General features: G+C 39.2%; 1 protein-coding gene across 4 annotated transcripts in view; it reads right to left on the bottom strand.

The window, feature by feature from the left end:
- The window catches only part of TBC1D14 (TBC1 domain family member 14), a 64557-nt gene that overhangs the window by 31636 nt on the left and 15826 nt on the right, over positions 1 to 17095 (bottom strand). For 2 of the 4 annotated variants that reach the window (XM_058838214.1, XM_058838216.1), the window contains exon 3: positions 11393 to 11513. In XM_058838214.1, coding sequence (XP_058694197.1) covers positions 11393 to 11513 — 121 coding nt within the window. Of the gene's footprint in view, positions 1 to 1185; positions 1318 to 11392; positions 11514 to 17095 lie in introns of those variants that run through there. The other 2 variants (XM_058838215.1, XM_058838217.1) reach the window with 2 other exon arrangements.

Raw genomic sequence — 17095 nt, 5'->3', positions numbered from 1 at the left:
ATGTCATTTCAGAGCACAATGCATGGTACAGCAGTGAAACATACTGAAGGCTTCACAAACTCATATTAAGAGTATCTGCTGACTGAGCAAGTACAAGTATTTGCACATACAGGCATACTGCAATAGGCTGAGCTACACAATAGCTCATTTCAAGCTTTTTTCTTTTAAACCAGACTCAAATCTCTCACAGGTACAAATAATTCAAGATCGGTTTAAACACTATGCAATTTAAATACCGCAATTAGAAGCTACTAACCTGATATGGTTGCAAGTTAATTTTAGGATCAATTTAGGATGAGCTGACGGTTTACGATTTAAAATACAGCCTTATCAGTGGGATCATTAAGGCTGTCTTCCAGGTTTCACCTTTAGCTGTTCATAAGGGCTGAACTAAGGTTAGTAGATCTTCTATAAGAGCGTGCTGTAGATTAAAGCACTGATTTAAATAATCCAAAGCAAACAAAGAAATCCCACAGAAACACGCCTCACGAAACCAAGTTTAATTCTGGGTGGAACCTGCCAGCTTTGCAGTTGAGATGCAAGAGGCTCTGACTGTGGTGATCCTCTGCGATTCTTCAAGAAAAACAAGCCAATCTACAAAGGATCCTCAACAATATCTACCGAGAGACACAAATAACCCTCTAGAACACAGGGCAAGCGCTGAAAGACCAACTGCTCTACCCAGGAGAGCGCTGTGAGTCTTCCCACACGCCCCGAGCCTCCCCAAGCACCAGCAGCACGGCAGAACCGAACGTACAATAACACAAAGTGCTCTATCAAGGTCATCTTGTTTCGGCCCTGCGTGTTTAGAGATAGCCACTTTCCGAAGGAGCCGAATATGAAATATTCATGTTGGGTGTCGGAGCGGCAGACGCCAGGCTGCGGGACTCCGGCTCCACGGCAGGAAGCACTGCAGGGCAGGAGGGATGGCCGGCACGGCCGGGGCTCCAGCCTGCAGCCCCCACGCTCCGACAGCCCGAGCACCCGGCAGGGCTGTGCCGCCGCCTTCCATCCCGGCGGAGTCTCGTCTCGCACAAAGAGCATTTCCTTCCCGGTTAGCCGGTTCTCCCCCGGACTCGGTGAGGCGACTGAGAAGCGGACGAGGCCGGGTTTACCGACAGGCGTTCAAGTCCCCGCCCGCCCCCGCCTGCCCCGACCCCCGGGCCCCGCAGCTGCCCCGCTCACCATGAACGCTGCGGTCCCTCACGGGCGGCGGCGCCGGAGCCCCATTGCCCGCCCCGCACCGCGGGCCTGGCTCCCGCCGCCCGGGCCCGCACGGCCTCGCGGGCCGCCCGCCCGCCCCCCCCGGGCCGCCTCCCGCGGGTGGGTCCGGCCGGGCCGCCCCGCCCCGCCAGCCGCGCTAATCACCCGCGGAGCCGCCGCACACCATCGCTTCTCTCCGCCTCGCCCAGCGCTGCCTGGGCACGCACGGCTCCGCCTCCCGGACCGCCCTGGCAGCTGTGCCCTGCCCGGTGCAGATCCGCGTCCATGACGGACAACCCAAACCTCGCACGAGCCCGTCTGCATTAGCCGCAGTCTTTGTCAGCTCAGCATTACGGGTGCAGGTTTAGGATGCAGCTGCATTCCTCAAACACTGGCATCTCTCCACTGGTTTCCCACACTGCCGCCCGCCCCTCCCCGCGTCCCCGGCTCCAAGCCAGTCGTTTCCTTGTACCGAGTCCCGCTGCTGTGCCTTGCTGAGACAGCCTCGAAGTGCAGCCTGTCCGAAGTGCAAGAGCAGCTAAAACTCACCAACCCCTACATCAGTGCCGAAGGAACAGCAGCAGCGTGTGGTTCCTACAGCATAAGCATCTTTTCAGTACCACTCATGCCTTGTCCGCCTCTGACAGCTCTAAGAGATAGATATATAAATCTCTTCTACAGTTCGGACAACTCCTATATTACCTCTTGCTAAATATTTTGCCTCTATCCAGACAGAATATCAACCTTAATTTTAATTTGTCCAAAAGCTCTGTTATTTAACTCAGTGGAGACACCCAAGTTGCTGTGGCTCCATTTTTGTTGGACTTGCATTTTAAAATGTTATCTATTGACCTGCAACTGTTGCCATTTTCTAAGCTCTGCACCAAGGATTTCATATTCATAAATATCACTGACTGCGGTTTGCAGCTGCCAGGATGAATTGCTCATGATCTTTATCAAAGTCTGATCCTCAATCCCAAAATGAGCAGCAAGGACTGACCTGAAAACAACCAGTCACTTAAGTATTCTGCTTTTAAAGGGTGGTTTTGCAGAACTTATTTTCTCAGAATTGCTAGTTGTTGTATCAGCTATTGTTTTCAACCTGCGACTTCACATCTATTTCACAGATGCAGCAATACTATGCCAAATACAGAACAGCTCACTGTTTAAAAGTATCTTGGCTTCATTCCCACCACCACCAATTACAGACACCTGCCATCCAAAGATCTCATGTCAGAGCACAAGTCAACACAGTTCATGCAAAACACTACAGACTCCAGTGCTAATGCTTTATCTCATTAACTATCTGAAACTAAGTTATCACACATAGCAAAAAAAAATCATTTAAAGTTATAGCTATTAACACAAGCAAAAAGCAGCCCCTGAGGAAGAGCACCCTTGGATGGACAGTGATAGTCCTGCAGTAGATGTCTGTGCTTTTACACTGAAAATAGAATGATATTGCAGCTCTTCTGCAAAGCACTGCCTGGGACAGAGGGATGCCTGGTGACACGGGAAGATATAGCGGGGTGAAAAGCAAAGTACTCCCTGTAACCCAAACCACAGCTGGCCACATGTTACAGTTGGTATCAGTCATTATTTTTAGGTTGCTGCATTTACAATAGTACCTGAGACTACTTAAACAGGTTATGTGCAAGATTTAATTACACTTTATTTTTTCCACTGGCCTCACTCAGCATATGGAATAAGAGCTGGACCAGAACTGCACAAGTAAAAAGAAAACTATTTTTTTCCTGGTTCTTAAGTCTTATCACTAGGTCAGCAGTGCTTCAGTGTTCCCTTTCATTGTTGCTCTACTAATAATTAATGATTCAAGAACCATCAGCCTTACTTGCTTTACACAGCTCTCTCTATATGTGTATACATATATGTTTAATCCTCTTACATTAAAGGAAGGATACCTGAGCACAAGATAGCAATGACATGACAGAATTTGACTGTAATCGCATTATATGTGTGAAGTTTTATCTTCCAACAGGACATCTTTTTCATCTTTAGTACCACAGTATTCTCCTGTTCCATACTTTACAAATTAGGAATGCCTAAGCAATGTAAAAGATAAGATACTATGGCCAAGCTGTGAGGAAAACCTCACAGTATTTGTAGACATCATTTCAAGTGCTCTGAAATTTGCCTCTTTTCCCCTGGAAAGCATCTATTTTTCCTTTCAGATTACAGGGGATACAGAACCTGGGATGGCAAGTGATGTGATCCCACACAATCGCACTAAAGTTAAATGAATAAAATAATCCATACCTCTTACAGAAAGTTACGAGTAAAGCGAAAGCGTGAGAAGCCACATACTTTGTTTTGCAGCCCTGTGCTCCAGCCCCTGGACTATTGTAACAATTTTTCCATATACATATTTTTATACCATCATATTTTGAGCAACGGAGGCATTAGATTACGGAACATTTAAAACCTATGTATAGACAAGGCCAGGTTAGTTCTTCCAAGAAAGAATAACAGTTTGCTATTTCAAAGTCTGTTGCCGCTAATCATTCAACATGCTATGTATCAGATGGTTCTCACCTTCCAGGTTCACATTTCGTTTGCACTATATATAAATAATTTAAGAGGGGTTTGGTTATACAGAGTGACATGCTTCATTAAAAAAAAAAAAAAGGAGGAAAATATTTGAAGTACTCAGAGACAAAGAATACCATGAACCATGTTGCTTAAGAACTTTTTTCTGTCAAAAGCGGGAAATTCAATCAGATTGTGCAGTTACTGTTACAAGTGACTCCAACATGAGTCACAGTACCAACAAAAACCATCACCCTCCTGCTTCAACACTGCACACAATTTAATCCACACATACAAATGTGCACAGTTTCCCTAGGTACTGTCCTATCTGGTGATAGTGATAATTAAATGAAAACATCTGCAAGAAAGGCTTCCAGCAGGACAAGCATCTGGAAAATATCTGAGCAAGACAATATAAGCTAAATGGTTGTTTTAATTTACTGCTATTTTCATGTGAGCATCTGCCAGAATAAAATTCTATAAACACCTGCTTTCAGCATATCCCATAAACAGCACTTCTAGGAATGAATTCCATTGGATATAGACCTCATGTGAGAGCATTACTTAATTTGTATGCCTGCTCACTGATCTCTCCACCTTAATTATATGTATAGTCTCAGCATCATACCCTTTCAATTAATGTCTCAACGACTTTTTCTTCTGACATTTCACATTAGTGTTGACGATGAAGAAGAAAACTTACCTTTCCTATCTAATTTGAAATAACACCTTCCTACTGTGGCTGAAGATCATGTCAGAACTGTCCCTCTCATTCTGAGAGACACTAAAATAAAAGTCTCCGTGCCACATCAACCTGATGCTGACACCACTGTGAAATGGCCAAAAATCCAGGTTAACTCCAGGGTATAGAGGAAAGGAGTCACAGGAATATCACATTTCATCTTGCAAGTTCTCAAATCAGTTGCAAATACCAATACTTTGGTTGTAAACTTCAACACAGTGCAAAAGTCACCCAGGAAATGCCACCTACTTTGCAATGCATAACAACTTGTATTTATGCTGTTCAGAGACCCTCCACAGCACACAGTCACTGTTTTTGTTTGCAAACAGTTGTATTTGTAGGTAAGTATGTGCACACGTGTATCTAGTTCCATGACTCCAGCAAGTACACCAAACTAGTGGAGGGAAAGGTATTTCACTCGATACTTTTAACCATATTCTACTTCTCCCACTTTTAAATCTCTCTGCTAATTTCCTTTCTGCTTCCTCATCAAGACTTGGGTATCTTTAAGGGTCTCTGACCTCTTCAAGTTTGATGCTTGTCTGGCCATGGAAATTACAGAAAAATAAGTAAACAAGTCTACTGCATTAAAACCTCTGAGTGTTTTTTCCACCTATGTTTGCTTCTCTGATCTCTGAAATTACCTTTGAAGCCATAACTGGTTCTTTCATGCCTAATAAAAGCTTCTTTTGTACTCATAGTGTGCACCATATTCTCTCTCATCATTTGTCCTGATCCTTGTGCATTCTTTGTTTACTTTTACAAAAAAAAACTATATCTGAATGTTAATATTCCTGAACACAATCATCTTCACAACTTAAGGTTCAGTCTTGACAAGAAAAAATTGTAGTTTTTTAAAGCTACATGCAAATATAAATATATGAAGGAGGGCAACATACCTTCATAGTGTGGCTTAAAGTGATGACTATTTTCAGGCTTTAATATTCATGAAGCTGTTTCCACTTAGCTTTGCCATGCTCAAGTGACAACTTCTCAATACAGCACAAGAAAATTATGTGGAAATACTAACAGGCATGAAAAGGTTGCAATAAAATCAAGGCAAAAAATAAGACCAAGAGTCCTCAGAGAGAGAAGGAGAATGAGATCATAAAATTGGCTAGTCTTCCTTCAGAAGGACACTTCAGGAAAAAGTACAAGTCTGGGTTTTCAAAATCCTTACATCCATATCTTCAGGGTTTCCAGTAACACACAGTACCTCCATTCATTTTGCAGAACTAAAGAACATCAGCTTTGTTTGTTGTTGCTAACGAACATGGTAAGAGTTATCTTTTCAAAACCTACCCCCATGCTTTAATCTTAGATGAAGTTTGAGATGTATAAACTAGGAGACAGAGAAAACATTTAGGCTCAGTTTCTTGGGAGCTTGCTTCTGCTTAACACACAATTAGCACAATGGAGTCTAGCAAAGCTTTCTTAATTTTATATGTCAGTAATGTTTCAGTCTCCAGTTAGAATAGGCAGTTCCACCACAGTATTTAGGGACTACACACCTGCTTTCAAAAATTTATTGCCAGCTTTGCTTCACAGTAGGCTTTGCTAAGTGTTTGTGCAATGCAACAGCCAAAAAGTTGGGGGGGGAGGAGGGAAGGGAGGGATTTGAAAGCCTCCTGTGTGTTGCCAGTGCATGGAAAAAAGCTTCCTGACTACACAAAGTGTTTAAGTATCTTTCTATTAGCACTGGAAGACACACAAATACCAGTTGCATGATGGATTCTTATTTAACACCAATGAGAGCAAAAACAAACTTCCACTGATGTATCAGCTGTCCTGAAAAGTCAATCTCTGGCTTTGAAATTTTGGGGTTAGAAAGAGTTGTGTACTTGATTCTTAAAAGTCAAACATTTTTCCATGAATCTGCAGCTTCCTGCATTTAAAAATAATCTTGTGATACCAGTATTCATATTCCAGTTAATGCTAAGTATCAACTTGGGCTACAAAGTAACTCTATTGAGACAAAGAGAACAACTTCAAAGTTACTGCACTTCCCCCAAAACACACCACCAGCATTCAAACAGATCCTGCAGCAGAGACCAGCAGCTGACATTGAAACTGCACTACCAACTAACCAAGCTTATACCTCTATTTAGTATCTTTACTCCTGAAAGCAGATACTTTTTCTCCAACACTGTCTGCTACACCTCTTTAGGACCCCTCCAGCTTCCAAGGCTTCTGATCCCCACAATTTACTAAGCATTCTAGAGAGGGAGAAAGCTAAAATAAAAGCTTTAAATCTGGAAAAGGAGGAAAAAACCTCTCACTTCCTTTTCAAAAACACTTTCTAGCTTGTCACAGTTATTTAAATCAATACTCAAAGCTTACTGTTTTCTATTAGTCTGATGCTTGTAACATATTCTGTACTTTCACATGTTGTTAACATATGTGAATAAGTTCCAACAGCATCAAAAGCAGCACTTTGTCAGCTACACTCCGCTAGATGATGATACCTGACTGGGTCATATTAAATGATTTTATTATTAAAACACTCAGGAACAATTTTCCTGATATGGTATTTAATCACCCTTTCATTTACTGTGAATGGAAGCTACTACTCTTGCTTTATCTGTTTAAATATGATAGTATTTTTGTTTGAGGCAGGTGATTTTCAAGACAGAAGGGCAACACACTCTTTGTAGATTAATACAACCTACTGGAATTGCTGAATGATTTATTTAGTACTGTTCTTGTTGGAGAAAAAGAAAAGACTTTTTAGGACATCATCAGTGATATAATAGGTTTCTTTTCTTTATTAATTTTTATTTACCTTCACAAAAGTTAGATGCCCTTTACATATGATTACAATAAAATAAAGGTATTTGTAACTGGTTCAGAAGGAAAGACATGAAAGAGCAGCACATTAAGGCAATTTTGCAACTTTTGGGTTATAATTATTAAGTGAGGAAGTTAGTTTTACCTTTATTTTCAGAGAAAGTAACAACAATTGGCACAGGTTAGACTAACAAGAGTAACTATACCTTCTTACACTGCACTTGCTTCTTGTTAAAAAAAGGAACTCTGCCACACAGATCTAAAGCCTTTCTGAAGGCTGACAAGTAGAAATGAACCCAACAGTGGAGAACACAGGAAGTGACTCATTTACACCCTTGGACAAAAAACACACTACACAGTTTCTAGCTTCAAAGCAGCAGTGAAGTCTGCAAACACTCAACATATTGTTCTTGTTGGACACGATGTATAAGTGTGGATTTTATATAGCATACTAGAACAAGTTGTTAGGAAAGGTTTTTATTTCTTGAACTTTTTAGTTTTTTATAGGGTATTATGTTACAGGTTTAACATGATTGGTAAAGGGAACACCACCTCTTGTCTCATTGGTGGGACAAGAGAAAAACACACCATCTACAGCTGTACAAAACTGTTTTGAGAAAGTGAAATTGTTTACAGAGACAGACCTTGAGCAAGAGATGCTCTCACGAGACTTTCCCTTGGGAACAGAGCAGCCACTGACAGGCTGTACTTCTCTCAGGCTCAGAGAAATCAGGTCCACACTCTATTGGCAACTATAGCCATCAATCACAAAGACTTACCCAGGCTACCCAAAGACAAACTCTGTATGAACAGAAGACAGTGCTCTATCCAAAGCTGTCTAGCTCCTGCCAGAACCAGCAGCCGGCTTGAACCGACCACTTCCCTTCCAAAGGCCCCAAATGGGCCATGTGAATGCAGTAAAGCCCAGCTCAGGCAAACACCCAGAAAAGCTCTGTATTTTTAGCCACTGCCAGCCATCAGCAGAGGCTGCAGATGTGTGCATGCGGAACATGAGGCGGCAGCTCCCCACGCTGCACAGCTTCCACCCGCACTGCTCGGGCACATGGAGCTGCATGAGAACCTCCACACATCAGCAGTCTGGGGACTTTGCTCAGCTCTGGGCTTTTTTTAACCTGGAGAAAACACATGGCTTGTAATGGGAGATTTTATCGCTGTCTGCCTAAAGCATGGGATGTAGCAAATTCTCTCCATATTTCTTGCTGGGCGCTGTTGCTTTGAAACTCTTTTCCACCTAACATATCTAAGACAAGAACCTGACTTTGATAAAATCACTTTACTTCATCAACTAGGATTATAGCTTAAATAAAGTGAAAATTGAATTGACTTATAATTAATCCAACTCAACTTACGAAATTTTTCCTACACTGTTATAAGCCTTACTGTTCATTCCATAACAAAGCGTCACTTGTGAGACAAGGAATTCATTTTCCTGTTTCAAGAGCTCATTTTCACTTTATCATGTGCTGCAGAGTCAGCCTCTTCAGTACAACTGATTTTAATTGACTGGAATGTTGACCCCCCCCCCCTCCCATATAGCCATATCATTACAAAATTACAAATCATTACAAAATTATTACAAAAAAACATTTGGGAAAATTACAATCCCCAAGTTAAAAATCATAGTTATTTTTAATTAAGGACCTTAAAAGGCCATTAAAAATTTTAAATATTCCAACATGGAATGTCAGAAAATTAGATCAAAAAATATTTAGACCTGAATTTTTGAGTAAAGATTGTAATTGAAAGACCTCAAGTGTTATAGGTGCTGAATTTTACCATTATTGAAACTTAAAAAAAATGAAGATATTCCATTGAGCTCTTATTGGAATTCATATAGTAAAAGCTAAATTGTACAACTCTCATAGGGTCAAAGCACACTTGGAAGGGAAAAAAAAACCTTAAACTTTCTGATTAAAAATGGATTTTGCTATTATAGAAAATTAAAATAAATACAGTATAAAAAAAAAAGTAATTTAATTTCACTGGGTAGCATGTCTCTAAGATCTAGCCAAAATCTGTTTTTTCTCTATATGCCTTATTCTTTTAATACACAAAATCTTGACTGGCCATATGCAAACAAGTTCTGTGAAGACAGATCACATAAGACAGACAACCAAATGATATGCTGGTAACCTCTTCTTAAATTTTTAATGGAATTTCTTTTGAAGAGCATTCACTAACAAAACTGAGGATAGAGAAGTTGTTGCAAATAAATGGTATTTACATATACTTCTGTGCTTGCCAAGCTTGAAAAGAGCTTCTAAAAGAAACAGTGGCTGCAAAGCCTAGCTCATTTCTACAGTCTACTGGGAGAGAAGAGAATTTAACTTCAGTGGTTATTCTTGGTGAGGTTCTGTCATCTGACTTAGTGCATTTTCAAACACCAATTGCAAAAGCAACTGGCATAGCCAGCTCTGTTCAAGCAGAATTCCTGAAGAGAACTGATATAAAAAATTAATCATGCAAATCTCCATTGCAAATGCACTTCCAGCTTCTCCAAGATTACTCATTCTGACAGCTTCTAAGTTTTAAAACATTTAACTGGATAAAAACTGTACAAAAGCTTTCAGTGACCCAGTAAAGCAACCAGCCTGAGTGTATACCAGTACTGCTTCCTCATCAGAAGACTAACACATATTTTCAGCATTAAAAACAGGACAAGCAACATCTTAGCTGGAGTGATTTTAATTTCTACATTGTTAAAATGCAGTATGATGGTACGTTGTATATACGCTTGTCGGAACAATTGAGCGCTGGCAGAAGAGTTTTTAATAGGGCTTGAGAAAAGGCTCATGTGCTCAAAAAACCTGTCTGACCACTGTTTTGGTGAGGGATCAACTAAATCAGGCTGTGCTTTTAGATGCTGGTGATGCTCAATTAGTAATTTACAGCACTACTCATGACTCAAAGTCTACATGTCAAAAATAACTTCAAAAAAACACCAAATCATTTAGGAAGGATTAGTTATTGTTACCCAAGAGGCATTGGAGACAATTGTTTTAGACTGCAATTTTGCCAAAAACTTACTAATGGTTGGATGCCATACCACATAATAATTTAACAGTGACTGTTTTGTAACAAATTTAATACAACCATTCAAAGCTGTAATGTAAGATAGTTTGGATGCAAAGGAAAAATATTCACAGCACCAGCAACAACCACAAAATGTTAAATTATTTACCCAATTATTAAAGAACAGGCACTACAATAAAATACACTGTTAAATGTCAGTACTGCACTAATTAAGCCTCTTCAATTTTGTCATCAAAAATCTTTGGTGAACACTTCAGAACCATTAATTGTATCAAGACAAGCTGTAGATAAAATTTGAATGGTTGAGTACAGTGACAAGTTCAAAAAGCTGCCTCAATTTCACCTTAACAGCCTAACTACAGCTAAGAATAGTCACATAACATGTGGATTTCCAGAATACTTAACCCTGAATTAAGCAACACAATCCTTCAAATCATCATTTGCATTTTACACACAGCAGCTGCTTTTGAAGTTTTACTATATGGTCTCTTTCCATGCAAACATTACTATTCCCACAGACATTTGAACAAGGAAGTGACAACTGAAATACAGAAAAAGCTCCGAACACATAAAAAGGCTACATGCAATCTAAAAATCCCAGATCAAGTCAGACTGATTGAAAGAGTCTGTTTTCTTGTCATTGAAAGAGCAGCTCATGAACTACTGACCATACAGCTGGATTTCACAAGATTTTCCCCATTGGAAAGGCAAATCATTTGATTCACTAGCCAAGAGCTGGAGGTCATCTATAGTAGAACCAGTTCTTCATGTTGCTTTCAACAATGTTGGAAAAAAGTGAGTTTCACTTAGGTTTTTTGTTCTCTTATGACACATTAATGAAGGCTCTTCATGCCTCATGTACTCAGTGTAACGACTAAGTAGAACACATTCTCATGAACAGCACTGTTGTAACAGAAGTAAAATTTCAACTAAGAGCCTTTTCTGGTACTAAAATTGTGTGCAACTCAAACAAACAGGCTACACAGTCCTATACACAGAACATAAACTTAACTGGCTTCTTCAATCACCACTAATTCTAACACAGAATTAAACAAATACCTTTTGTATTTTCTTTGGGTCTTTTTGTAAGTTTTCTCCAAGAGGTACTTTTCCAAACAACTTCCATCGCACATCATTTTGTTTTTCAAATCTTGCACTCTGCTTTCTAGTAAACAAATTCCTAAAAAAAAAGAAACAACAAGAAGTTTCATTAAGAAAAAAGGTTGATTAATAATAATAAAAAGAAGAATGAACATTTGCTAACCTTATGTACCCATACCATACATTCCAGCTCCTCCTGTGGTTGTGCTGACAGACCCCTTTTGAAGTTTCCCGTCATGCAGTATTACCACCATACCAGGCAATGGACTTCGTTAAATTACAACTTTTAGTAAATTAAAAAAAAAAAAGGTATTTTTCAACCTTCTAAAAGAGGACATTTTTTTAGCATGCCTGGAGATCATTCAGCCTCACTCTTTTAAAAAAAGACTAAGACACTAAACCTCTTGGTGCACAAACATTCTTTACCCACCTGTTACAACACATTACTACCAAAAATCACAAAAAGCTTGGAGACATAGTATCCTTTTACTGTATTTAATCTGCTTTCACAAAAGATTATTTTTCTAAATAAGCTTAAAAGCCGCTATCAAAACACATTAATTCTGAAGTCTCTCTGAAATGTCTAATATTTACTGGCTTAAACACTATATGAACAGTTATAAAGTTAGATGTAAAGCCACTGAAAATTAGATTAGTTTTATTGACATTGTCAGTTTTTAATCATAAAGCGATTTGCCAGACTTGCATCTTCGCACCACAACTTTTTCCCTAAACTGGACACGGAGTACAGACCAGTCCTGATGCTTTTGATAGCACTCAGCTCCTCCAAGGGCACAGATATTCTACCCTCATGACATGCCTGAATTATTAATGTATACAAATTTTCTTTTGTACTACTGTCCAGTTTATCAAGTAATCAAATATATCCAGGTTAGTTCCATTATTTTCTCACCTCAAGACAGGTTTTTCTGGAAACTGACTATAATTTTTTGCTCCCTCATTTAAAAAAAAAAAAATAATCCACTGAGACAAAAGCATTTTTGCTACTGCAATCAGCAGGCAGCTCCAGCACCTTCAAACCACAGATGCCTCCATTCTGAGATTACTGCTTTTCCTTACAGTTACCACCTTAATACCCTGTGTGCTGGCCCATCAAGTACAGATTGTTTCTTACATAAAAAGTGTGATAGCTTAAGAACTAAAACTATATTGAGCTTCACATTTCAGAAGAGCTGAAACATGTCTGCAACAGGAATAATCTAGGCCCTAAAAAGTTGTTTTTCCTGGTCACTTTGTATCAGATGCCATGAACAATACCATAGCTATACCAACAGAGATAACATTGCTGGAATACAAGAGATATGTTCCATATGTGAAAAACAGTTGAGGTTATAACATTGAAGTGTGCTGAAATATATTATAAGGTTAATGATATGCACTGCCATCCTTAAATATGCATATATTTATACAAATTATCACATGCTTCTGTATCACAAGGGTACAGTTACCTTGAAATTCAAACCAAGAACAGATTATCATATTAAAAGATAAGAACAAAGTGTTTATGTACAGAAGCCATGCAAGTCAATTACAACTGATGCCAAAGCTAAGCAGTAACTGTTCTTCTCCAAACCCTTTTCAGCTATGCAGAGATTGTAAGGTAACTAAAGCCTGAGAGGATGGATCTGTATCATCATTTGAGACAGTTACCTGGGAAATAAAATTTAAAAACAGACAAACAAGAGATAAATTTATATATATTTATATATATATATATATATGTATATTTTCTATTTAAAATGGAGAAATATCAAGCAAGTTCTAAAATATATCTAAGAATAAAAAGGAAAACATCACAGAAATAACATAATAAAATCTACTGCATGTTAATAGGACACCCAATGCAAGACAGACTGGCTGTTCTTGCAAAAGGGTTTTTTCCAAGTTGTTACTATTTCAGAAGCAAGCAAATTCCAGACTCCAAACTATCTTCAGAGAAAACAAGAACTTCAAGCATCAGGGCCACTGGAAGAGCCCCATGAGGAGGCACATCTCTGTGACAGCTCTGGGCACATTCACATCCTTTTGCAAGTAAAAGGCTTTACCAGACTTCATTAGCACTGCAATAACAAAAAAATTAAAGGCAATTTTCACTGTTTCTATCCACATCAGCACAAGTGCATATACAACTCCTTCAGTTCCTCTGAGGGATTTTAAGAACTGCAGTAGGTCTTTACCCTCAGAGCAAAATAAAGATGAACTGGAATGAAAAATTTTAACAGCTCTCTGCTGCAAGTGCCTGTGTAAGATGAATTAAATCTGAACAGCCCATCTCACACACTTCTCTCAATTCAATTCCACAACCCTAACTATCTACTTTCCCTTTAGAGGCAGCGTCATAATAAATAATCTGTTCTACAGCTTATCTAACAGATGGCACAGCACTTGTTCAGCTCACTCTTCTCTATCCCTACATTCCAGGGCACCAGGCATCCCTTCCTCCCTTTGTACTATTTCAGGGATTTCCAGTTCACCTTTAATTTAAAAGATATATATATATATACATTGAACTGAAAGCAGCAGGCATGGTCAATATATAAATTTCATTCTGTACCATCCTTTTCCTCCACACTCTGTCTGGACCTAAGTCCCAGTGTTTGGTTGGTGTCCGTACTCTTTACAAACTCCAAAAAGTATCAAAATCCTCCAAAGGCTTAATATTATATGTACAATCAGATGTAGAACAGCAAACTACAACCTGTTCTTGCCTTGACTGAGGACACACAGCATTAAACCCTGATCTGTCCCAGACTTAAACATACCAAAGGTAATATTTGACAGCATGGCATGGAAGGAGCAGAAGAGATGCCACCTAACTTGCACCTACTCTGAGAAAAAGGGGGGGAAAAAGAAAGAAAGAAAAAAAAAAAGAACTATGGAATGTTCTCTGGTTCAATTTCTACAGAGTTTTGCAATAAATCAGGACAACACCACAGGGTACTGATAATGCCACTACTTGAGATTCCTGAACTGAAAGCAAACCCTTAAAATATGCAACTGCCTTAGGAGGAAGTTTCTGCCATATATATGTCAGAGCAAATAACTCATGGCAAAACCTTTCATTTTTTCTGCTACTACAGCACAAAAAGGAATTACTTTCTTCCTGTTCTTACACAGCTCCCTTGGATTTTCAAGAAGAGCACTAAACCACTCCACTTCTGAACAAGTTCACTAAGAAAAATCCCATACCAAAGGTAACTTAAGTAGATCTTACTAACAGAAAATACATGTTAAGAAGCAAAACTTCGCTGTTTGAAAAAAACAAAACCAAACCCTAAATAAAATCTTTACTCCTAAGATTCACCCAGAAATTCTAGGGTGAAAGATGTTCAAGCTTCATTACATCTTGAATGTAAAAAAGGGTTGGTATGTCTTGAAAGAAAAGATTACATGCTCATCCTTAGTTCAGTCTCACTGTCCTCTTCACAACTATCAGAACACATCATGATGATTTACAGTAGGTATATTAATAAAAACATCTGATATGATTCATGATGACTGCAGACTTATCACTGTGGAGTCATTAGTGTCATGGGTTACATCTGCATTTTTATTGTACGTGCTCACTATTTTACACTAAGTAGCTGCAGCTGCTTATTTTAGAAAAGCCAAGCACAGAACTTAAACTGAGATCAAATTTCAATTAGAAAACAGCTTTTGCAGAGTCCCCTAAACACAGTATTTGACACCAAAAAAACCTTCTTATTTTAATTGGGCTGTGGAGAGGGATTACCTACCTGAAGTGAATTTAATTCTGACTCCAGGGTTAGTTTTTACATACAAAGAACATCTTGTGGTACAGAACAGAGATGGAACAATTTTTTGCTTCAACATACAGATATTGCATCATCACTCTATACTGATCTGCCCACTGTCTTTTCTGTGGGGAAAAGAGGAAGTTAATGCCAAGAGGCAAGTTTAGCAGTGTCAGGAAAACCTTATTTTTTAATAAAACTTAAGAAACAATTCCATTTTGGTTCTTTAAGCACTGCTAAAATAAGCTTAAAAAATAGCTGTTAATATATGTACTGCACATGTGTATATTGCCACAATTTATGTAGCCTTGTGTGTTGTCATGATCAGGCTGAAGCTGCTATCAGATTTTAAAAATGTGGTTCTAAAGAAATTAGAACCACATCAATAACAAGTAATCAAGTCAAACACCCATATTGCATATGTTAGAGCATTTTCAAGCTTTTGCTTTTAAAAAAATCCAGCATCACCAATGAAGCAGAAAGTTTATCTAGTTCTGTCCAATTCTTTCCAAAAAGACGAGGTCTGCAACACAGCTGCCATCAACTCCTGCCCTGTGAGGAGTTGAGAGCAGCAGCTCTGCAAATATTCAGCTATTCATTTTTCCACATTTCAGCTGTGCTTTGTCCCAAGCAAGGTTAGTCACCTATGTGAAGTCACCTCTTAAGAGGTCATTTCTTTCCACCATGTCCCCGACCCCGTTCAGTATGCAAACTTATCCACTAAAGCAGCAGAGACGGTGCTGCCATGGTTTCTGTTGCAAATTTACTCCAAGTCTTGAAGTGAGCTGCAAAGTTCCGTCCTGAAAAGTCTCAAAGTCTTCTCAAGCCAGGCAGGCTCAACATTGAGCCCATTCAGATATCTCTGAAGTTTGGTGTCACCAGAGTCAAGGAACTGTTTCTCTGGCACAGGTCACTGAAAAAACGGGAAAAAAGGATGGGCTCCCACAGGAGATGTCAGAGGGTGGAGCTGAGCAAGGCAAGCAGAGACACACCCACTGACACCTGCTGGTGCACACACACATCCCCTCTGGACTTCCAGGCAATATACAGTATTTTTTTATCAGAACACCCAAGATATACCAGATTACTGAAACAAAACGGTAGAGGAGTTTGAGATTTAGGAATTATTATAACTAGAGCATTTGGGTTATTTAGAAAATCTGAATTTCAGCTTTACTGATGTTACTATTTCGCCAGGGCTCCTTAGATGAAGCTCTGCCGTACTTGAACTACTGGCATTCAGCACAGAATCATAACTGCAAGCAAGAGAAAACTGAGATGGCATATGCTGCTCTGTGGCAGATTAACACTGACCTAGCATAGAGATTATATTTGCAAGTGAATGCGTTCCCTACTCTTAAAAAGACAGTTGGTGTACAAAAAATATGTATGAAAATTGTCTAAAAATTGACCCAGCTCATGCAAACTGATGCAATTTCTTATCTGCATTACCAACGCTAATTTGCAAATGCAAGTAAATTTTTGTTACAAGTTTTAAAAATATATCATCTCCCACTCTCAAGATGCATGCTCCAAATTTTAATTAGTCTTTCAATTAAGGTTATGCTCAGAGGACAAAACAAGTGGAATAGTCATGCATATTAACTACTGGAAGGACTTACCAATCTCATGAGCAGAACAGATGCAAAATAAGGACAGTGGAGAAAGTTCAAAAGGTTCAGTTTTGTAGAACAATTTTATCTTGAAAGACAATTTTTCAAATGAGTATCAGACTCGCATGTGTTCTTAAGAAGCAAGAAAGAAACAGAGGCAAGTCAAAGTTCATTTCAGCTGCTTCTGAAGGAAGACCCTGAAACTCCTCTGATAACTCTAAAGTACACAAGGAGAGAGCACCAAGATCATGAGCCCCTCAGCCTATCCAAGA

This window comes from Poecile atricapillus, chromosome 4 (genome assembly GCF_030490865.1).
Source record: "Poecile atricapillus isolate bPoeAtr1 chromosome 4, bPoeAtr1.hap1, whole genome shotgun sequence".
Taxonomy (NCBI): domain Eukaryota; kingdom Metazoa; phylum Chordata; class Aves; order Passeriformes; family Paridae; genus Poecile; species Poecile atricapillus.
The sequence above is the reverse complement of the archived record's forward strand: the minus strand, read 5'-3'. Positions and strand labels throughout refer to the sequence as shown.